This window comes from Molothrus ater, chromosome 26 (assembly GCF_012460135.2).
Source record: "Molothrus ater isolate BHLD 08-10-18 breed brown headed cowbird chromosome 26, BPBGC_Mater_1.1, whole genome shotgun sequence".
Lineage (NCBI taxonomy): Eukaryota > Metazoa > Chordata > Aves > Passeriformes > Icteridae > Molothrus > Molothrus ater.
In genome coordinates this window covers 4,550,051-4,574,011 of record NC_050503.2, presented here as the reverse complement: position 1 = coordinate 4,574,011, position 23,961 = coordinate 4,550,051, and the positions used below count along the sequence as shown (strand labels likewise).

Sequence of the window (23,961 nt, the reverse complement as noted above, 5' to 3'; positions counted from 1 at the left end):
GGACATGCAGAACTGTGTCCCTATCCATGGACACACATCCCACTTGTGCACCAGGACATGCAGAACTGTGTCCCTATCCATGGACACACATCCCATTTGTGCAGGACACCTGGCCATGCAGGACTGTGTCCCTATCCATGGACACACATCCCACTTGTGCATCAGGACATGCAGGACTGTCCCTGTCCATGCACACACATCCCAGCTGCGCAGGAGCACCAGGACATGCAGAACTGTCCCTGTCCATGTACACACACACCCCCCATTCATGCAGGACTGTCCCTGTCCATGCACACACAAACCCCACTTGTGCAGGACACCTGGCCATGCAGGACTGTCCCTGTCCATGCACACACACCCCCTATTTGTGCAGGACACCTGGCCATGCAGGACCGTGTCCCCTGTGCAGGTCAGGCAGTCACAGGCTCTCCCCATGCAGACACACAGTGACACAGGCACAAACCATGGCACATTCCCACTCTGCCACAGGCCCCAGCAAGGCTCCCATGCACGAGCAGGACACGTGCCCAGGCATCCCCTGCGCTCATGCTCGGACACTCGGCTCTGGCCGTGCCCACTCCCACACGTGCACTCAGGGCCCTGCTCCCCACTCCCTTACATTTCACCGTGATCTGGGCCACGGCTTCTATGACTCCCAGGCTGGACATGGCCACGCAGGTGTAGTTGGCAGAGTCCTTGACGTCCGTGAGCTCCAGGACGTTCCTGCCCACGGGCATGTCATCCTCGGGCGTCAGGTCCTCTGCTCCCTGCATCCACTTCACGTAGGGCATGGGGGACCCCACGGCCACGCAGGTGATGTTGACGTTGCCCCCGGGCATGATTTCATGGCTGACAGGGAGGATGGAGAAGCGAGGGGCCACACGGCGAACTGTGGACGAGACGCACAGAGGTAACAAAAAAAAACAAAAACAAAAACGGAAAAGCAAAACCAAAAGAAACGAACGAACAGAAAAACGAAGAGGGGAAAAAAATAAAAGTCAAAAAAAAAAAAAGAAGAAAAGGAAAAGGAAAGGAAAGAAAAGAAAGGAGAAAAAGAAAAAAGAGTAAAAGATAATTTAAATATAGATGGGGTTTGTCACAGTTTATTTTCTTCCTTCATAAAAACAAAACAAAAAGCCAAAGAAATTAAAAAATCAAACCGAAAACCAAAAAAATAAACTCCAAATAAATTCGTACTTCACAAACAATATATAGAATATAGACATAAAAGCGATATTTCATAGCAACAGGGTTCCATTGATCAAGATTAGACCCATCACAGCACAGATAAATACACAAAAATTTATTAGCAATTTCTCATCTTTACTGGCAAGAGCTGGCATGGCGAGAGCCCAAACTTCTCCTCCGTGGCCTCTGGGGCCCCCAGCTCCCCGCTCCACACCCCGGGAACCTGCTCCTCCCTCTCTCTCCCCGTGGGGCCTGGCTCCTGACCCCCTTCTCCTGAGGAACAGCCCCTCCACCAGCACCCGGCGTGGTCCAGGTGCCCCCTCCAGAGAGGGGCCCTCTCCCACCCGGGGCTGCTGCGGACGTGGGGTGGGGGGCCAGGAGAAGGTTGGGATGGAGATGGAAACTTCTCAGGGTTTTGCCTTGTTGGACGCAGAGAATTCAACAAAGAGAGAAGTATGGCATCCCCAGGTTCCAGGCGCTCCACTTGAGAAGTGAAAGGCAAAAGGATAAACGAGGGAGGAGAGGGAGTCCCCGGAGCGGGACAGAATTTGGTTGGTGTCTGCGTGTGAGAAGCGTCCAGGGGAACACAGCCCCCCTGGAGCGAGAGAGAGTGTGGAAAAGATGAGAAACTCTAATGAAATTTTTGTGGTTTTCGGGTATAGAAACCCTAACGAAGCCTCTTTAAGATCTGACACGGTTCCATCGATAGATGCAGCTCTCAGAGTCACAAACATCATGCAAAATAGGTAAAAAAGAGAGAGAGAGAAAGAGAGAAAGAGAGAGGAAAATGCAGAGAAATATAATTTCTGGGCGGTAGCAAATGCCCACATGGATACTGGATAGAAAGTGAGCAACAGAGAAAGGAAGGAAGACCAGGAGAAGGAGAACAAGAGGGGAAGGGAGAAAGAAGAGAGAGAGAGAGGGAGGGGAGGGGGAAACCCACTTTAATGCTGCATACTTTTTCTAGCTGATGTGACTCAATGTGGTGGCTCACATTGTCACATCTCAGCCCTGGCGGAATAATAAATAGAATAGAATTAATAAGAAAAACAAGGTAATGAAACTTTTAACGTTGAGAAAACAGTGACATGTTCTGTGCATCTCCTTAGCAGAGAGGTGGATGCAGCTTCCAGACCTTACACAGGAAGAACATGGACGCAAAGGGGAGGCTGTGGTTTCCTTGGCTCCATTTTCTGAGCTGCCTGGGCTGGCTGGAGGGATGCTGGGTGCCCTTCCTCAGGGGGGAAAGCAGGGGAATGGACAAAGGAGAACGTGTGTGGATCAGAGAGGGCCTAGGGAAGGGGCTGAGGGCAGGGTCTCCTCTCACAAGAAAGACAAAAGGATACAGGACCTGGGGAAAATGCAGGAACTGCAGCAGCTGGAGGGGAGCAGGGGTGCAGGATTCCTGCAGCTCCAGGGACAGCCATGCAGGAACTGCCACAGGCAGGGTGGGCAAGGGGCAGGAGGGTCTGGGGGGCTGAGAACTCCCTGCTCCTGCCGTCTGTTCCAAGGTAACCTCTGCACAACCTCTCCAAAGCTTGGTGGCTTTGCCTCATGCCAAAGCAAAGCAAAGCAAAGCAAAGGACAGCAGGGCTGAGCCTGCCATTGTCCCTCCCAGTGCCTTCAGATGTCCCCTGGAACTGTCTTGGGGCCTGCTAGTGTTTATCTTCCAGCTTTGTGGATGCTTTTCCAAGGGGAAGAGCACTGCCAGGAGAGGCTGTTTGCCATTTAGTGGGGCTTTGGCAAACAAAAGCCAACTGCAGCCCCTGCAAGGTGACAAGGGACATTGTCACAGCAAGGTCTGCTCTCCCCACTGGGCTGTCAGACCCTTCCCTGTGAGAACCAGTGGCCAGGAACCAGCACTGGGAGGCAAGGAAGGGAAGACTTCCAGACTGGTGGCATTAGGAGCTCGGAGGGGGCAAAGGGGAATTCCTGCATGCAGGGATCTGCAGAGAGAACAGGGGCCATGCCCTCAGCTGGGAGAAGGACGGGGATGTGGAGGGAGGGGCTGCAAGCTCACCTGGCCACTGACACTAGAAGATGATTTTCTACCTGCAGGAAGGTGTAGGGAGGTGTTTGTTCCACCTCAGGCACCAGCACTGGCTCAAAGGATCAGGCAAGCTGCTCCTTGCTCCCTCCTGCCACTAGGGAGAACACTCAGCCCTAGCCACGAGGGTGCATCCCTGTTTCCCACTCCATCCTGCTTCCCACTGCTCCCAGAAGTTCCACACTTCAGAAAATGGAGCCAGGTGGAAACCACACCTGTCACAGTCTGAGACAAGATGGAGAGAACTCGGAAAGAAACAAGTGGGGTCAACATGCAGACAGATCTTGGGGTGGGGATGACTTTTCTGAGGGGGGGCTGGTGGGTGACCTTCTGGAGAGGGGAGGCAAGGTGGGAAAGGTGAGGAGGAATGGGGAGACACGTCCGGACAGGATCCGGGCAGCAAACAGCATCAACAGCAACAAACAACGGCAGGTGGGATGCAAACACTGAGTTGTCATGGGAACAGAACAAGACAATTAATCCAAACCGAAGCTAATCACAAAGAAATGAAACCCAACCGAAAAAGAAAGGGAAAAAAATAAAATAAAAATAAACAAGAAAAGAAAAAGAAAGAACAAACCAGAATTTAATAACTGAAAAGCATCATCTGATGTAGGGCGGAGTGCTGAGAATCGGAGTCTGAAGGGAACCCACTGTTCCTGCCTGTGGTTTTGGGCAGGGAAGGAGAAATCCACTCACAAAACACAAGCTCAAGGGCTGCACAGAGCACGTTCCCAAAAAGCTGCAGAGCAGCCCTGCCCTCCTCCTGACAGCTCCCAGGGTGCAGGTCAGCCCTGGGCTCTCAGGGATCCTTACTTTGGGCTGGTTTACTCGCATTTGTCCCCCTCCAAGGGAAGCACCCAGCACCTCTGGATGCCAGTCCTCAGAACCAGCCCTTCCACAAGGAGGGAGAATTTGGATTAGGGCTGATACGAGCCCAAAACAGGCAGCAGCACTTCCTTGGTGCATCCTGGTTTAAAAAAAACTAGACTCTCCTGTGTGCACAGATATACCAACATCCACACACTGACCTAGGATGAGAAAAGAGCTCCAGTTAAACGTTGGGGACCTCAGAGAGTCCCCTGGATACAGCCCTGTGATGGCTCAGGGCTGTGACAACCACAATAAGGCACAGGGTTCATCTCTGGCTACCCAGAGCCATCAGGCTGCTGCTTATTTTAATTGCTGAAACATTTGCATTTGGCTGGAGACAGGGAATTTGTCAAACTGAGAATCTCTGGGTCAGCCTTTAGGTCAAGGCCCAGGAGGAGGAGAGCCGTGGTGGAAAGGAAGCTGGAGATGGCATCAAGACCAATTTCAGCTCTGGGTCCAGCTCCACAGCAGCTGAAGGAGGGGGAATTTCACAAGATAAAAAATCAGGTGAAGAGATCCCTTCCATTTTGCTATCGAGCACTTTCAAAGGATCGGGAAGAACAGAACCGCCCTCTCTGGGAAGGAAACATTGGGATGGGGCAGTCAGGGCTCTGCTTTATAAACACTTGCCTAAGAACACTTTTCCCACTTTCTGGTGCAAGAAGGACCTTCCCTGAGTTCCAGGGGTGTTTGGTTTCCAGGCCAGCTTTGGCAGACCCCGCATGCGTACACGGATGTGCATGCTCCATGTGCAACAGCTCCCGACAGACACACACAGGCAGGCACACACAAACAGACATTGTCCATGGCCAAAAAACTCTCAGGAGCTTTTTTTTCAAACAAGGATACAGCTTGTTACGCATAGAACCAGATTCCAGGACTGGAGCTGGATGTTTGGGATGCAATTAAATTATTTCAATGCAGAGAAGCCATTTCAGAGGCACAGGAAAATTTTGTAAGTGCAGTTAGTTATGAGTCTGTTTAATTGTTGGATAAGCATTTCACACTGCAAATCTGCACCCCAAATTGTGCTCTTCTTTAGAAACAGAACAGATCCATAACTTTTCACACCCTTGGGAAGCCAATTGGTTTTGTTGCTGCTCACGGAGGCAGAGGTTGGCCCAGTTTGTGTTCTGTGAGTGGCATTTTTGGCTGTTTTGGTCCCAGTCAGCACGGCTCAGGTTCCCCACCACCACTCAGGGTCCACAAGGTGAGAGGTGTTTCTGCAAGATTTACAGACCTGATTGGAAGAGACACTGGGAGGTCCAGGGTTGACTTTTGCAACACCAGAATCCATCCTTAAAATGTGTTCCCATGATGCTGCTAATGAGAGAGACCTGAGGACCAACCAGTTTGTGCTGAGGAACCCCACCAGCTGCTCTTTTAAAGCCCCTTCCAGATTCCCTCAGAGAGAAAAAATGTCGGGAGGAGGAGCGAGGTGGGGAAAGGAGAATGTCCTGGACAAGAACCTGTCACTTCAAACCCCGATTCACATTAAACCAACTCAAAGAGAAATGCATCTTATACCTTAAAGAAGAAACCAATCGAAAAAAGGAAACGAAAGAAAGTGAAGTGACTGGTTGAAAGCACCAAACAAAACCAAATGGTATTAAACATTTTGACACTCAGCAAGCTGCTGCTCCAAATGAGGTGAGAAGGCGGACATTATTGGCCATTTTGGGGAGACAGGAGTCATTCCGTCTTGCTCCAAAATGAGGAGGGGTAGGGGAAAGGGTGCCAAAATAATGTGCAGCCTCTACATTATTAGTGAAGCTTAGATTACACCTGTCCTCCCCTCCCAAATGTGGTCTGTCCCTGCCCCTGCGTGTCCGTGCAGCCGCCTCTGCCTCTCCCTGTCCCAATTCCAGGCTCATTCCCCTGGGGTGAGACCTTTTGGGCTTTGGATTTCCGACCTCTGCCCCTCCACAGGACGAGAAGCTTCCCTCCTCCTGCCCATCTCCTTCCTCATTTCCTTCACAGCAAAGAAAATAAATACGTAAATAGGTAGATAAATAAAGAATGAGACCAAGGCTTGGATTTGGTCTGGAGGAAATCCATTACCTTCCCAATAATTGTTACTTTTCACTTAAAAAAAACCACATTAGCTGAGCGACAGGCTGGCTGAACATCTCTGGTCTTTTGCAATTCTTTTTTTTTTTTCCTGTTTTTTTTTTACAGGATTGAACAGAAAATAATCAGAATCCAATTGATTTTCACGCAGCTCTGTAATTTTAAACACAGACTTGACTGGTTTCGTTTTTGTTATTTTAATTTGACAAGGTGTAATCTAATTTTTTCCCCTAAAACAAAGAGAACAGCGATGCAAAAGGTGTAAGAGACACAGGCAGGCAGAGATTTCGAGATCAGTACAGCACAGTGTTCCTGCAAAGTGCCCTCTATAGAGAGATAGTCATGTATATACATAGATATATACACAGTTTGGATTTTTTTTTGGATTGGTTTTTTTTTTTTGGGGGGGTGGCTTTTTGTATCCATTTCCATTTCCTGATACCCTTGAGAAATCCTTCTGCAGAAACACAGTGAAGTTTTTGTTTGCTTTGTTTGGTTTGGAACTAGAATTTCAGAGCTGAGGACACCCCAAACACGGACAGGGCGCTCCCCCACCCACAGAAATGCTAAAATAACCCTTTAAAATCATCCCAGAACTCTCCATCCCTCAATTTTAGCACCTGGAAACTGGGCACTGCAGAGGCAGCTGTACAACCCAGTGGTGGTTCTGCCTCCCTCCTTCTCCATTTAAGAATTTATCAATCTACTCTAAAAAGGTATTAAAATTCCTACAGTTTAAAATACCAGTGACTGCTCTGACCTTGTGGCTATTTGTTAAATCTCTAGTGCACGTGGAATTATTTCCTTCAACCTCTAAATGGGACTGAAAGGGAAAAGCTCACCAATGGTTCCACCTGGGACCAACCAGCAGCTCTGGTCTGATGGCCAAATTACTCATGTGCCAAACTTAACCCAGGCTACAGGCTAAATTATTGCTTAAATTGGTCACATTTTAATCTATTTTGAAGCTTTATTTCCTGAGGTGCTCGGCACACTATCCCTGCCCTTTCTGTGGGTTTTATTTTAATTGATTTCCACTAGTTCAGCTCTTACATGTTTTGCCCTGGCTTGGTTTCATCTTTGGTCTCTCAATGAGCTGAGGTTTTCCAGAAAGCCTCGGGAATGTCCTCAGCAGGGCCTGGGCTGCAGAACCTGGCTCGGGGTGACAAAGCTCATGCTGATGGTGACAAGCAGCAAAGGCAGGGCCTGAGCAGGCACTGGGCTGCTTTAAATGCCTGCTGAGCCATCCACAGCTCCCTGGGCTGGAAAAGAGCAGAGCCACAAGAAGCTGGAGCAGAGAGCAGGAAGGATTATCCCTGCAGCATCCCAACTGCTGCCTTTTGTACCTCCTGACAGGGCCCCACTGCGTGAAAAGGGGGAGAATTCTTCATTCTGCTAAATTCAACCACGACAAGGCATCCTGTACCAGCAGCAGCAGCAGCTCTGCACACTCAGGGCATCTGAAACTCAGCCCCCACAGCTCATCCCTCCTTCCTCTGGGACATGGAGGAGCACAGGGACATGAGGTCCTCACACGCAGGGCTCCATCCCAGCCAGCAGCTGGATTTTGGGATCAAACCAGAACAAGTGAGGTGGCCGCCTGCAGCTTCCCAAATTAAGAGGAGAACTGCAAAGTGCTCCATTTCCAGGGGGCAAAGCAGCTCTGGCCACAGGTCCTGGCTGAGGGGACATTTGCCCTCTCTGGGGTAATGGCTGAGCCCCCACGTGGTCCCTAAATACAGACAGAAACACCACAGAGTGCTTTGGGCTGGAGGGGACCTCAGAGCCCACCCAGTGCCACCCCTGCCATGGGCAGGGACAACTCCCACTGCCCCAGGCTGCTCCAAGCCCTGTCCAGCCTGGCCCTGGGCACTGCCAGGGATGCAGGGGCAGCCTCTCAAACACCACCATGGGCAGAGAGCTCTTCATTTGCAGGGTTTTGAATCCATCCTTTCCTGCAATCACTATGGGCCACAAGTGTGATGGCACTCGTGTCCCTGGGGATACAGAGAAGCGTCCAAGGAGACTTTTGAAAGCCAGGTGAGCCCATAAAAACCAGGATTCCCACCGAGGTGCTGGCTTGCCCCTAGAACTGCACCCATCTTGTCACCAGCCACAGGTGAACCCTGGGCAGGTGGCTCAGCCTAAACTGCCACACACCTGGGCTGGTAGCAGGGATCACCTCACCTGCTTCTGGCCTGCTTTTGTGGTCTCCAGAGAGAAGCTTCTGCCTCTGACCTCGGGCATCCCCTGTTATTTTGGACCATGGCAGGATCTGAGCTGCAATAACACACGAGGCAAACCCTGCACCAATAATTTCAAGACCATGCCCGTGGTTTGGGTTGGGAGGACCTTAAAGCTCATCCTGTTCTCCCAGGACACCTTCCACTAGAGCAGGCTGCTCAGAGACCATAACTTTAGCAAACCACACAACCTCTTCTAGCCAGGTATCAAGTCTCTATTTCCTCATCCAGTGTCATTCCAGCCTATCATGATTGCATCCCATTTAGCTTTAGTTTATTGTTGTTGATATCATTATCATTACTTTTATTTTTATTGGCTCTTAAGGAAGAATTTAATCTTCAAGCCTTCTCAGATCACAAGAGATTCTTAGCAGCAGCAGTGCAGTTTGGCCATGTTAGAAATACTTTATAAAAGAGAAAATAAACAAATAAAAAATAATGGTGTATAAATCCCTTTTTAATTGCACCTAAATCCTGAAACTCAAACTCCTAGTCATGAAGGAAAATCCTGTAATTAGGAGCGATTATCACCTTTTAGTCCTAGGCAGGAGGGAGGTGGGATGGGAAAACCTTATTTCAAATGCTATTCCTTTTTCTTTTTTTAAAATAGAACAAGCATTTTTTTTCTTTTTTTCTTTTTTCCCTTAAAAAGAGCCTTGGGACTGAGGGATGTTTTTTGGCTATTGTTGGCATCCAAGTCAGAAGAGCCACAGCTGGTCTCTTCCCAGAGAATTCTCAAGAGAGCAGCATTTGGGAGGGGTACCCTGGAACCTATGGGGAGGGAGGAGACTCAGAAGGGGAGGGGAGAATACCAGCACTGAGGGTCCGAGCACTGAAATCTCAGCATTTTAAGAAAAAAGAGAAGGACAGACAGAGAGAAAGAGAGAGAGAGAGAGAAAGAGAGAGACAGATACTGTGTCAATACTGCACTGGATTTCTCAAAAAAATCACACAGCTTTAATACCTGTGCCCTAGGAAAGCCACTCCTTTGGCAGCTGATTGAGAGGTGGGGACTGGCAGGGGAGGGAAAGGCATAGCCAGGGAAAGGGCTGGCATTCTGCACAGGGGAAGCACCAAGCACCACTGGTACCACTGACACACTGCAAACCCCCTGTCCACTCTCCATGTGCCTCACCCGCTCGGGATGCACACATGGGAGGCAACAGGAGCTTCTTGGGGATAAACAGGGAGATGAGAAGAGGGAAAAGAGGCATTTTCAGCTCCAATGTCACTGGCCAGATTGCTGCTTGCTGTTTGCAATAGCTGCAGCTGCCAGATGTGCCCCAGCACTGTTGCAGTGCCTGCACAGCTGCACTTCTCCTCCCACGCTCCTTCAGGAAGGAGGCTCTGCCTTGGCTGTGCCTGGCTGGGTTTTGAGGTGCCTGCACCAGGCAGCAGTGGGTAAATCCCAGAAGGGAGCAGGACAATGGGGAGAGGCAGAGCCAGGAGGCAGCTGCCCTTCCCTCCCAGCCCTCCCAGGACGAGGTGCCACCTCCTCCACGGGATTCTGCCAGGCTCTGCCTGGGGCTGGGGCTCTGCCTGGCACTCGCGGGTGCTCCAGGAGAGAAGAGAGTGGGATTTGGGATCAGCAGGAAGCTCTCTGTCAGTGCCCTGCTGGGCTGACTGCTCCTGGTGTTACTGGAGGGAGCTGGGCAGTGAGCAGTGAGCGAGCTCCCACGGCTGGGGACGCCCCTGGAGCGGGGTCAGGGCTTTTCTTTGCGTGCAGGAGGTGGAACAAGAGCCACACCTCAAGAAATAAATAAGCAATAACATGACCCAGGGTCTGTTCTAACTCTTGGAATGACCCCCTGGGTTCTCACCATCTTTTCCACTTCCCAGATCCCTCCCTCCCCCAAAACAAAGGCTTGTCCCAAATAGCAGGGCTTCCATGGACAGGCGTTAGAGCTGTGTGACTCCTTTCCTCCTGCAGGGATTGAGGAGTTCAGTTACCACCGGGTGGGCAGGAACACTGGCTTCTCACAATGCGTTTGGAATAAACTACAGCACAGCATAACCAATCAAAACAGAAACAGGAAATCAAGAGAAAGCAAAAAACCCAACAGAACCAAAAATTTGGAAAGTAAGAGTAAATCCACTTCAAAGAAACCAGAATTGTGTAACGGAAAGAAACGATACATATTTATATATCGAAAAAATAATTCATAATTAATTTAAAAAGTGGCATGCAAAGAAGATTGTTACATTCTCCTATCATGCATCAGGCCCAATGTCCAAACGGCAAGGTAACCATGACGACAAAAAAGTGCAAGAACTCAGCAACATTACCAAAGGATGCATAGAGAGGCCCACAATGCAACTCAACTCATCTCCGTGAGACCCGGGAATGCGCGGGTCTCGCTCATCTTAAAGATTTCTTGCTTTTTCTCTTTTCATTTTTTTTTTAATTTCTTTTTTTCTTTTTTTTTTTTTTTTTTTCTCTTACGAATGTAAAAATGTGGGTAAAGAAAGTAAAAAAGAAAAAAACCACACCAACCTTCTCGTAGCTCTGAGGGATGTTAAGGGGGTTTGATGCGGAACACAATGACATGAGGAGAAGAGAAAAATAGGGGAAACACAGAGAGAGTAAAAAAAGGCCTTCTCAAGGCTGTCAGCTGCAAATTGATTGATTTTTTTTTTTTTCTCTTAACCAAAATAAAAAGAAAGGAAAAAAAAAAAAATGAAGATAGTAACGACCCTCTTTCCTGCCTTCCTAACGCTCCCCCTCCCATCCCTTTAAGCCCAACCAAGCTCCGCAGGGAGGCCAGGCTGGGAGCAATCCTAGCTCAGAGTCAGCCCCACAGGGGTGCTGAGCCCAGGCAGGATTCGCCCTCCCTGCAGCCCCTCTGCTCCTCGGAGAAGGGGAGCGGAGCCCCCGGGCAGAGCAGCCCCCCGGCCCCACACCCAGCCCTGCTCGCTCTGCCTCCACCATGGGACTGAATAAGGAAAACAGAAATAATTAGAAGAAGGAAAAAGAAAAGCAAAAAAACCAAACCAAACCATTTCCTTGCAATGTTCAAACTTACAACTCCTATCCCAGGTGGTCTATAGAGACAAGCATGTTATGGGAGAAACAAGTCAATTGGAAACACAAGAGTGCTCGAGACTCTTTTAAAACAAAAAAAAAAAGAAAAAAAAAAAAGGGAAGAAAAATGTGCATGAACTCTCCCTCCCACCAAAGCAAATCCATTTCAGAAACTTGTTACCTTTCCACGATATTAACACACAAGAAACAAGGAATTAAACAGCATGAAAAACACCCAAACCACAGGCCGAGCTGGCACACGCTGTGTTCTGCACTCTCTCGGCAGGTTAGTGCTGGTTTGCAGGCAGGCCCAGGTACACACGGCCTAACTGGGGTAGGAACAGGGCTATCACCTGGAGCCCTCTCATCCAGGTGTGGAGACAACACCGTGTTACAACCTTTGTCTCCTGGGTAGTTTCCGAGTGGCCAGAAAAGTAGAGGAAATTTAGAAACAAAACAATAATGAAAAAATCCCCACATTTTTCCTGTTTCTTTTCTTTTTAGATTTTTTGTTGTTGTTTTTTTTTTTTTTTTTTTAAAAAGAACCCAAACCATTCCAGCTAAGCTGTCTGCAATGGATTCAGCCCTGAATTAGTATTGGATCCAGATTGACACTCCCAAAAGCGGAGTTTGGGGGCCCAGGCGACAGGGCAAATTTCAAACGCAATTTTCCAGCTGGCCACAAAAGGCTATTTAAAAATTTAGCTTGGAAACATTAAATTATTAAAAGCCTTCTCTCCATGTGCATGTGATTTAGTGAGCGTGAGACACGAGAGAGAGAGAAAGAGAGAGAGAAAGGAGTGCACACAGGAGCATGGCTCTGCATTGGACTGCAGATTAACGTGAGTGTAGGTGGGGAGGCGCCTCCTCTGTCGATGGGATGGAAATGGGAACAGTTTGCTGGGATGTAACTTTTCTTTTTTCCTCCCAACGGCATTTTTCTTTTTCTTTTTCTCTTTTTTTTATTTTAATCGAGAAGGACCAGCCCTGCTCTCTCATTACCAAAAGGGCTTTTGCTGTGGAAAGATGTTAAACCGAAGCTACGCACAAAATATTACAGGTCAGAGAGATTAAAATAAGAGAAAGTGGAGAGGCTGTTGGCCCAGGGGGTGGGAGAACATCGAAGGGACATGGAGCAGAAGCCAATCCCCTGTCATCTGTTCCCCTGCTGCAGGGTGAAAGGGGGCTCAGGGATGGCTGCTGGTGTCCCCAGCTCTGTGCCCAAGGAACCAGGGACAAATTACTGCTGGCAGAGGGAAAAGCAGCTGGGACTGAGGGCAGCGGTGCCAATGCACCCTCCTGCTGCAATCTAGGGGCATCCAGGGACACCGAGGGGTCCTGCCCTCCTCTCACAGCCACAGCAGCAGGACTGAGAGCAGGGATCCTTTGGGAGGAAGGGCAATTCCCTCCGGGGCCGGAGGGATGCTCTGCGGGCTGACCTGGCACATTTTGGGGCGCGCTCTTTGACTCGGCCGTGGGTGAGCCCTGCCCTGCAGGGATGCGGGGGACAGCGGGGACCCCCCGAGCTGGGCAGGGGTGGGATGGGCCGGGAGGAAGAGGAGGAGGAGGAGGAGGCTGAGTGCCGGTGAGCCGCTGTGCTCCCTACCTCTCACGTAAAGGTTAGCGGGGGACGAGTAGCGCACCCCGGCGCTGTTGCTGGCCACGCACTCGTACTTGCCCTGGTCCGTCTCCTCGCTGCTCTCGATCTGCAGCCCACCTGTGAGGGGACAAGACACGGCAGCACAGACACAGCATCAGCCTCTGCTCGGGCTCTTTGCTCCCCCCAGGCTCGCGCACACCGGGACAGGAGCATGGAGCCCCCGCGGACCCGACGCGCCGGAAAATGTAATTCCCCCTCTGGAGCGAGCGCTGCTCTTTGTCCTGAACTCATCAGCAAAGGCACCAAGATTTTGTGGCTTCTGCAATGCAGGCGTTCTGCACCAGAACTCCCGAAATCAGCCTCAATAATCCATATTACTGTGATCCCCAGAAATCCATCAGCAGGCAGTTGACTTTCCCCTGCTCAATTTGAAGCAGTGACCATAAAAGTGAAAGGCTTTGTCACCCACTGCCTGGGGAATTTCTATCGTTGCTGCCTTTGTTTTGTGCCCAGTGCCTGCTCCTCAGGAAGCCTACGGGAGATAAGAGCCCCTGTGAAAAGCACCTTACTGATAGTAAATATTCCCCAGGGAAAACCCTGTAAATACTGCATTGGAACTTCAAAATTGCCTGCATGGTTTACATCATCTGGGCCAAAAGGATTAAGGCTTTTCTTAAACTTGTATATTATTGCAGGCTACAAGAATATACCCAGAGCCCAAACTAAAGATTCCTGTCAGCAAATATGCAGAGAGATGCAGCATGGAACTACATGGAAGAAAATTGCCTCATTTACCTCAGAAGGCTTCATCCCTGCAAAACTCCAGTTAAAATACATACTACATAAATAATTCAACAGGCTCTCAAATGTTTTATGTATTAGGAGTACATGATTATACTACAGATATGGACAGAGCTCACATGTGGTAAGACTCTTAACTCCCATCTCTGGAAAAAAAAAAACCCCACCTAAATATGAAAACCAAACAATTCCAGCTCAGTGTAATAGTATTGATAAAATCTTAAGTGAGAGGAGCGCAAATGAGATCATTGTTGATTGCAGATAGAGCCTTTTCAGGAAGGAAAAAGCAGTGTGTTCACAGAGGAGGACACAGAGCTCACGTTCCTCTGCGTGTGCGTGGGTGGAACGATGCTGGTGGGGGAACGTGGGGCTGGCAGAGGATTTGGGACAGGGCTGGGGCGTGAGTGCAATTCCCCACAGCATCCCCTGTGCTCTCCCAAAGGCAGAACAGAGGGAATGAAACCCCCAAAAACCCCGCCCAGACCAGTAAACCAAACAAAATCCATTCCAAAAGAATCTGCGGGGATTTCAGCACAACAGGAGTTAAAACCCAAACTGGCTGGAGCTTCCCACTGAGCACCCAGCTGAGCATTTTTCATATGGAATTACAGCTCCAGCCTTGCTGTTGGAGAGCTCCACTTGGGTGGAAAGCCGCTGGTGAGTTTTCCCAGAAATTTCTGTTAATTTGGACAAATCTGTGGGTTGTTTCCATTGGTTCCAGATCCATTTTCTGTGCTGCTCATGAGCATCACTGGTCTGAGAGTACCCAGGGGAGATGAGGCCTCACTCTGGAGCAGGAAGGGAACCAAGGACTGCAGTGGGCAGCTTTCCCCGGGGAACAGGGACTCACCCCTCCCTCCCTGCCCACTCCTCACCCCTGCTGGTCAAGGCAATGGCAGAAATGAGGCTGCAGAGGGGGTGAGGAGTGTTCAGCACTTGTCAGGAGCCAACGGCCACGATGTGTGAAAACGTAAATCTCACCTACAGCACCTCCTGGTGCTTTTACCAGTAGAGAATTATGGAATTCTAAATGCGCCAGTGGAGATAAAAACCAAAGCAGGGTCTTCTTACCCAACTCCTCCTGCCTTTCAGCTTGAGGTCAATTATTGACTCCATTAAAGAGACAGTGCAGAAGCTACTTACCGTGGATCTTTCCCAGAGAAACCTAAGGGTAAGAGAGTGGGGAGGAAGTGGAAAGAGGCTCTGGAGCCAAACAAATGAGTAGGCTGAGATGGTGAGTGCTGAAGATCTGCCTGAGAAAAGGACTGGAAAACTCCCATGGCCATCAGCAGCTTGGCAGCACTTTGCACCAATCAAGAGAAAGTCCTAAGTATTTACCAAGCTTTGAGAGCATTTAATGCTCGAGATAAACTTCAGTCCTTCATAGTCCTGGAGAGATTAGCTCTTAAAACTCTGCCATAAATCTGAGGCAGCGCAGCCGGAGACGTTATTAGAATAATGGTATCAGTATTACTGTGCACCCAGCAAACAAAAAAGGACATTATAACCATAGATAAAATAAAGACAGGTATAAAAAAGAAATATCCAGAGGTGAAGCAGGACAAGGAAACGTAACAACAACACGGATCTGTATTGAGCAGAGGGCAATGAAACGGGATCTGTGTGGAGAGAAGTGTTTGGAGAGTGGGTGAGTGAGTGAGCTGGGGGTGTCTTACCTCGGATCGGTGTACCTTCTGCAAAGAAAACAAAGAAAATGAGTGAAATGACTGCAAAACCCCAAACACCTGCACTGCCCGTGGGAAAAGGACCTGAGGCAAGGAAGACAGTTCCCAGTAGGAAACTTCTTGGTCTGTCTCATCTCAAATTACAGGACACTGAAGAGGGCTTGGGACACTTTAGTGGGGTGTCCTTTCCAGCAGCCCAATCCAGCTGGCTGTTTGCAGAGCCTCCCGTGGCTCTTGGCTTCAAAAGGCTTCAGACTGGCTCCATTTTGGTGCAGGAATGTAAAGAAACCCCTCAGGCTCTCAGCTAACATCACTGTCTGCTACTCACTGAACACATTTACCTTCCCCACCCCTGGGGACACAGGGCTGTGGTAGCCCAGGCAGGGAGAGGGACACGTGGGCACCTTGCACCACATTAAGCTGCAGGTTTGGTCCCACCTTGGCTAGCTCCAAACTTTAGCTCTTGGCCCAGATGTGTGAGCTCAGTGCATGTGCTGCTCAGGACCTCTGGCCATCCCTCGGGGCCTGAAGAGGTGACAGGAACTACCTGGAACCTCCTGCAGTGGCTCTGGAGCCACCCCGAGCGAGGAGGGGCAGCGTGGAGAGAAGAGCCCTGCTGCTCGGGCCTGCTGGCTGCCTCTCCCCTGGGTTATTTTATTCCAACCCCTCCTGTTTGTCTGTCAGTGCCCAGCCCCGGGCAGGGCTCCCAGGTGGGAGGGAGTGACAGTCAGGGTAAAACAAAACCCCTGTCCCCCACCTGACCTCCTGGGCTGGCAACCCAACCATCTTCCTTTGAAAACACGGCAGGTCCTTTTGCTCACAGTGGCATTCAGAACTTATCAGAGAAGGGGGTTTAGCTGGTGGGTTTTTACCCCAATCCTGAGAACAGGGCAGATCCCGCAGGGCCAAGTTCTGCCTCTCGCCAGGGAGGGATGCACGAGCTCCTCTGCAGTGGTGACACTGCTGCCACCCTGCAGCACTCCCAGCCAGGGCTGTAGAGCACCTTAAATGACAAACACCAGCCTCTCAGCCTCTCCTCTCCCTGGGGAGGAACAGCAGAGCTGTGATCCTGATTTACACGCGGGGAAAACTGAGGTAGAGGTGAAGCAACTTGCCCAAGGTCACGGAGGGAAGACTGGCAGAGGCAAGAACAGGAGTCAAAGCCTCCCCCGTGCCAATCTTCTGCCTTAATCACCAAAAACCCCTTCCCTCCTTATCCTTCAGCCCTGCTCATCCTTCTGCTGCGGTTCAATCCTCCATTCTCAGGATAGAAGGTAAAAATATACAGATACTAAGTAGAGTTCACCTTCATTTTTCAAAGGAGCTAAGGGAACAGAGGCATTATAGTGTTAGGGATTAGACTCTAGTTAGACTCAGCTTCTAGTTATGAGGTTAGGTTATTAGCTAGAGAAAAGTTAGCATCTAGTTAGGGTTAGGAACTAGCTAAGGTTAATGAAGCAGGTTGTTAGCTCTCAGGACAAAGGTTGGAGAGACAGCGCTTGGAAGAGGTGGGGGAGCATGGCCTTGGGCAGACCCTCACCCAGGAGGTGGCAGGAAGGTTTAAAAAGCAAGAGAGAGAGAGAGAGAGAAAGCAGCAAAAGGTTATAGATCAATTCAGTGGAAACAAAAACAGCCTCTGATACATCCTTCTGTCTCGAAATTGGAGTGAAAATCTGCCATCTGTGGCGCCAGTATGGAACAAGGCTAATGGGGAGAGGGTAGAGAAGGGGAAGAGATCCCAACATCACCCATGGCTCAAAAGCTTCTCTGGCCTTGGCTAAGCCTGGCAGTTTCCTGCAAAAATTCACTCTAATTGACAGCAGAAACGTGCTGGAAGTTGGAGCTGTGCAAGCCCAGGCACAAGATCAGCATCACCCCTTGTGTCGCTGCAGGCTGTCACTGCCTGCGCCCCTGGGAAGGGGCTGCCAGAGCCCTGGGGACAGCCTGGCCTGGGGACAGGGCTCTGGGGGAGCAGGCAGTGCCACCCAGCTCTCACCTGGCACACGGGGAGGGGCAGGACAGCTTTGGGATGAGCCCCACGCCAGAACTGGAGTGCAATCAGCTCAAGCAGCACTTTGGGTGGGGCACAGACACAGATGGGAGATTTTCACTGCTGGAGTTTCACATCTAACCAGCTCCACATTCAACACAGGGGCAGCAGGAGGGTGCTGGAAGAGGATGTGCACTGGATTAATCATTCTGAGGGACTCTGACAGGCCCTGGAGGGTCTGATATGGGGGTGCAGGGCAGGCAGTCCATACCTGGTGTGCTGTACAGGGCAGGAGCAGCTGCACGAGGCTGCCAGGGTCTGGGGCACAGTGAGGGCACCTTTGCAGGACAACTACAGAGGGAAGAGCTCCCACTGGATGCTGACTTTTGGAGTGAAAAGCTGGTTTTGAGATGCTCCCTGCAGACTTTTCACACTGCCTTGCACAGCCTCCCTGGACCTCCAGATCTGCCTATTTAGGGCAAATTTTGAGGCTGCATGAGCCCAGATGGCCAGCCCAGGGTTTAGCAGCAGAGGCAAAAGGCAGCAGAAAGGCCTTGCCTCTGGATTCTAAAGGCCCAAAATAGTGCCAGGCAGAACTCCCTGTGCAGGTGCCCCCCTCTATCACTGAGGCTGGGGTCTGCTCTCCCACCACCCCTCCCCTGCTCTCCCACAGGCTGAGCTGCCCACGGCCTCCCTGAGCCTGGGGAGGAGGAGAGGAGAGGCACCATTGCCATGGCAATGGCAGCAAACACATCCCCACCTTCTGTCAGCCACGTGTGGGAACATGTGTGTGCTGGGCTGCTCTGCCCAGGGCTGCAGCAGCTCTCTGCTCCGCACAGGCAGGGTCCCTGCAGCTCTGCAGGGTGATGCTGGCTGAGAACCGCGGCCCCACGTCCCTGGGACAAAGGGGACCTGGCAGGGACGGGAGCTCTGGGGCAGGTCCTGCCCTCTGGGGCTGCAGAGGGGGCTTTTCCCTTCCCCTCTGGCCTGTGGTTTGCAGCTTCACGTTGGAAATGCTGCACCCCCTGTTCTCCCTCCTCAAGACGCCAATAACCCTGTGACGAGCAGGGTCCCTGCAGCTCTGCAGGGTGATGCTGGCTGGCAGCTGCAGGGCCCTGGGAGCAAAGGGGACTTGGCAGGGACAGGGACACGAGCTCTGGGGCAGGTCCTGCCCTCTGGGGCTGCAGAGGGGGCTCTTCCCTTGCTCAACCCTTCCCCTCCGGCCTGTGATTTGCAGCTTCGCTTTGGAAATGCTGCACTGTCACAGACATCTCTTATGGAAAATCCTTTCCTTAGGGGTTTTCCTCCTGAGAAGCTGAGAGGCCTCAGGAACAAAATGTAAGCAATGGTTATCTGCTGCTGTGGAATGCAACAAGTAAATCTTTAATTAGCCGATGTTGGATGTTTCTAACTAATGGCCAATCACAGCCCAGCTGGCTCGGACTCTCTGTCCGAGCCACAAACCTTTGTTATCATTCCTTCTTATTCTATTCTTAGCCAGCCTTCTGATAAATCCTTTCTTCTATTCTTTTAGTACAGTTTTAATATATATATCATAAAATAATAAATCAAGCCTTCTAAAACATGGAGTCAGATCCTCGTCTCTTCCCTCATCCTCAGACCCCTGCAAACACTGTCACACTGCACCCCTCTTCTCCCTCCTCAAAATGCCAATAACCCCGTTAGATGTGAAACTCCAGGACCTCCTGCAGGTGTGAACACAATTATCACAGTTCCAGGGTACAAGCTATTGTGTAATTGGGGAATTCCAGGACAACTGTTGCTAAGATACCAAAAAAAAAAAAATCTATCCAATGTTAGGAGGTTCATATTTAGCTGTTATCTCTTTATACAGATAAATTAATTAGAATTATTATTACTATTTTTTTTTTTTGTAGCCTGCAATACCCCTGCAGAAATTAATTTAGAGGGCAGAACATCCCTACTGAAAGAGTTAGTAGAAGAAATGCAGAGCATGCCTCTCAAGAAGCTGTTACAAAGGAATTAGTTTAAAGGGCAAGGGTTACAAATCTGCACATTAGCAGGTTTGGGGTTTTTTGGTTTGATTTAAAATTTTTTTTTTAATTGAACAAACTTACCAAAAGTCTCTGAATGTTAAATAAAAAGTGAAAAAAAAAGAAAAAGAAAAGCTTGTTATAGCAAGTTATTTAGCAAACAGAAGACACACACAAGACACAAAAGGTTTTAGTGTTTGAGTGCTGAGGAAGGTGCTGAAGGCTGCCTCCCGTGTCCCCCCTAGATGGCAGCTGAGCAGAGGACATTGCCTTTGCCTTCTGCTTTAAATGTCCCAAGATAAGCAGAAATATCCATTTTCCAAGGCCACTTAAACTCTTGTCCAAGCTGGATCTCCAGGGCTGAGATGTCCATGATGTCTAAGAGAAGCAGGAGCCCAGCCAGAGCTCCTTCCCATCCTCCTCTGACTGACAACTCAGCCCAAGCCCCCAAGCATGAAAGGATTTCCAACTGCTTGGCAACTTTATCTGGAGATGGAAAGGAAGCAGAAACATCCACTGGAGAAAAGCCCCTGTGGTTAATGCTGTGTCACCCCTGCCCTGATCAGAGTGAAGACCCACATTCCACATGGCTTCCTGGGATGGTGGCACTGTAATCACCATGGTCTCAGAGGTCTGTTTGTACTGCCAGCCAAACATTCAGATTTAACACAAATGAGAACCAACCCCGTCCCACAATCTCCTCGTCTGACATTTCCACTCGTTCCTTTTAATGAGCTCATTTGTGTACTTGCCACTAACTCATAATTGATAAAAATTCAGCTCTTCACACCCCCTGTCCTCCAGCAGCATGGCTGTTATCCTGCTGGCTTCATGGCCCGGGGGATACCTGGGTGTCTGTCTGTCCTGTCCCAGCCACACACAGCTCAGTCCTCAGAGGGAGCAGTCACTAAATCCCAGCCTGGTTTGGGTTGGATTGGATTAAAGCCCACCCAGTGCCACCCCTGCCATGGCAGGGACACCTTCCCGTGTCCCAGGCTGCTCCAAGCCCCAATGTCCCAGCCTGGTTTGGGTTGGAAGGAACCTTAAACCCATCCAATTCCACCCCTGCCATGGCAGGGACACCTTCCCGTGTCCCAGGCTGCTCCCAGCCCCAATGTCCAACCTGCCCTTGGACATTCCAGAGATCCACAGTTCCAGAGATCCACAGCAGCTCTGGGCCTCTGCCCACCTCCCAGGGAGAACTTCTCCCTAAATCCTCCTAAACCTGCCAGCAGGAGGTGTGTTAGCAGTTGTGATTTAGCTGCAGAGCTGCTCCTCCCTGCTCCCAGAGCTCTGTCGGGCACCCCAGGGACCTTGGCTGGAGTCCCACTGGTGGGGGACAGACCCTGGTGCCATCAGCAGTGTCCTGGAACACCCCCAGTGCCCTGATGTGTGCTGGTGCCACCCCTCTGGTGGCAGAGTTTGCTTTTTGGAAAGATGAAGGTATTAAATTAAGGTCTGACCTTAGCAGCTCAAGCAGAGCTCGCCTCACTCAAATCCCACCCTCAAATCTGCCCTGACTCCCTTGCACAGACACAAGCGCTGACACTGTGCACATTAAAGACCCTAATGTTGATATTCTGCACTGCTGCAGGCCTCTCTTTGCACAAGGTTTGGAAGGCCATGGAAGCAGATGGAATTGGAGAGCTGGGAAGCCCTGGCTGCCCAAGGATCTGCACTCCCTGACATACAGGCACCAGGTTTGTGCCCTGGAGACTACAGGGATGCTTCAGGGCTTCACCAGTTTACTAATTTAAAGCAGCTGTAAATGAGATTAAATCTCAGCAGGTACCTTCTATTTATCAGAAGGGTCAAGGGTTCACTCTGAGGTTAATAAATTCACTGGAATAAAAAGGCAGCACTCAGGTGGCTTCAAGGAAAACACCAGATCAAACCCAGCTAAAGAGTAAGGCATTCTAGCAAGATGATGAATGTATTAAAAATAATCTGCCTGTGCATTACTCACACTTCAGATCATGGTCACAGAGCATAATATAATTCTAGTTTACCTCTCATTATTTATGCTGAGTGATTTTTTTTATTTGCATTTGCCTCAGCTGTTATGATAAAACAGGGAGGTCAATCTCATCTGTGTTCGTGGGACTCAACAAGCCATTCTAATTCAACAAAGCAGTTTAAGGATCTGCTTGTGCCTTTGCTTCACTGAACAAGGAGGCATTTATGCAGGTGTGTAAAAGCTACATTAAACTGGAGCTATGCTGAAGCTTTTCCACCAGTGGCTCATAGAACTTTGTGTAGAATCTTTGCCAAACAGGGCAGGAGAAAAGCCAGGTGTTTCCATGCCTTGCTGTGCAGATCCAGCAGGAATCAGAACTGATTTCTCCAGGGCCAGCAGAGATCTGGGCAGGAGCAGGTGGTTAACATTTTACTGAAGAACTTGTGAAAGGTCTAACATGAACAAATCAACTCCAGCTGCCTCACCAAAGCCTTCCCTCTGCCTACAACAATGCCTTTCTTTTGCCAAAGAATCCTTAAAAATGAACCATGGACACCTTTCCTCTAGGCTGGGTCAAAGCAGTCGGCCCCAGCAGTTTGTGGAAAGGATCATTTCTTGGGTTAGTTTTTGTCAAAAGGTAGAACTTGCAAAACTTGTTTCATTTTTGCAGCTATCAATGGAAGTGTTTTATCAGTAGTACTCAAAAATAAGTCCACCTATGCCCTCCTTGCACACACTCTCGCACAGAGAACTGGCAGATTTAACAAGTACAGAAACAGCTCCTGAAACGTGAATATTAAGAGATGTCACGTTGCCACACACACAAAACAGCAAACAGAAAACAAACAAGAGAGACAGATGGACAAGCAGATGGGGAAAGATGGAAAACTGACAAGAGCCACGGAGCTGGGGTACATCTGTTGGTGGAGATGGACTCCATGGGCAGAGGCACCGAGGGGTCACTCCAGAACATTCCCAAGAGCTCTCCAGGTGATGCTGGGGACATCCTGCAGGAGCTGCTCTTCACCACCAGCTCTGAGGGGCTCTGCTCACACCATCGTGCTGGGACAGCCAGGGGCTGCCTGCGCCCCTGCACCAGCTGTGTGTGGCCTAAAAGGCCGTGTGTGCCAGGGTGGCTCTGTGCTCCTTTGCCAGTTCTTGCTCTGAGGAGCAAACCCCCAGCCCCAGGCAGGCCCCAGCTTCCCTGAGTACTGTGACCCAGGGATCTCATCTGGGTGGGCTTCCCTGCTGCCATCCCCTTCGTGCCAGCTGGGCAGCAGAGAAGACCAGGAGGGCTCAAAGTGGAAACTCCAACGTCTCTGGTGTAAAAACCAAAAACCTCAAACTCCCCAATCCACAGCAGCGGGGCCTGCATCTCTTAGCCCTCCCCTCTGCTTCAGGACCCTCTGAGCAGTCCCTGTAGCCATGATATTTTCTGAAAAAGCCTTTCCTTAGGATTTTTTCCTCCTGAGAAGCTGAGAGGCCTCAGGAACAAAATGTAAACAATGGTTATCTGCTGCTGTGGAATGCAACAGGTGCATCTGGGATTGGGCTCATGTGGTTGTTTCTAATTAATGGCCAATCACAGCCCAGCTCTCTGGACTGTCTCGGTCAGTCACAAGCCTTTGTTATAATTTTTTTTCTATTCTTAGCCAGGCTTCTGATGAAATCCTTTCTTCTATTCTTTTAGTATAGTTTTAATATAATACATATCATAAAATAATAAATCCAAGCCTCGTGAAACATGGAGTCAGATCCTCATCCCAACACCCCAGCCAACACCAGCACAAATCCCCTCGGGTCTGTATCAGCTCTCACCTCCTGCAGGGTGGGCCCTTACCTGATCTCAGCTGTTTTATCCTGCCGTTGCTGGCGCTGGGTCCACGGGCAGGAAATCCTTGAACCAGGTGATCTCGGGGTCGGGGTTGCCGCTGGCTGCACACAGCATCGTGGCCGTCCGCGTGCGCTCCACCACCTTCAGCTGCGGCCCCATGTCGATGTTGGGGAAGCCAGGGGGCAGCTGGTCCTCTGGGGATGGAGAGCAAAGGGAAGGCATTCAGCAGGGTGCAGTGGAACAGCCCAAGGAAAGCAGCACTGCCCTGTGCAAGTTCAAACTCCAAGATGGAAAAGGCATGGCACGGTCAGATTGACCAGCTTGTGCATTTTGGGGGATTATTTCAGTGTCCCACGGGATTCTACATCAACAGGGGTAGCTGGTCCTCTGGGGATGGAGAGCAAAGGGAAGGCATTCAGCAGGGTGCAGTGGAACAGCCCAAGGAAAGCAGCACTGCCCGTGCAGTGCCTTGGGAACACTGAGTGCTCCAAGATGGAAAAGGCATGGCACGGTCAGATTCACCAGCTTGTACATTTTGGGGGATTATTTCAGTGTCCCACGGGTTCTACATTTAAGTGAAACTTTTAAAACCCTTTGAGGAAATGGTAGAATAGAATTAGACAGCCATTAAGGTTG

General features: G+C 50.1%; 1 protein-coding gene across 1 annotated transcript in view; it reads right to left on the bottom strand.

Annotated features, from left to right (window-relative positions):
* The window catches only part of PTPRS (protein tyrosine phosphatase receptor type S), a 69,811-nt gene extending 46,293 nt beyond the window's left edge, over positions 1 to 23,518 (bottom strand). The window contains 4 exon segments of the mRNA XM_036399395.1: positions 620 to 889; positions 13,050 to 13,160; positions 23,332 to 23,367; positions 23,370 to 23,518. Of these exon segments, the coding sequence (XP_036255288.1) occupies positions 620 to 889; positions 13,050 to 13,160; positions 23,332 to 23,367; positions 23,370 to 23,484 (532 nt within the window). The 5' untranslated portion in view covers positions 23,485 to 23,518.
* Between the last annotated feature and the right edge of the window lie 443 nt (positions 23,519 to 23,961).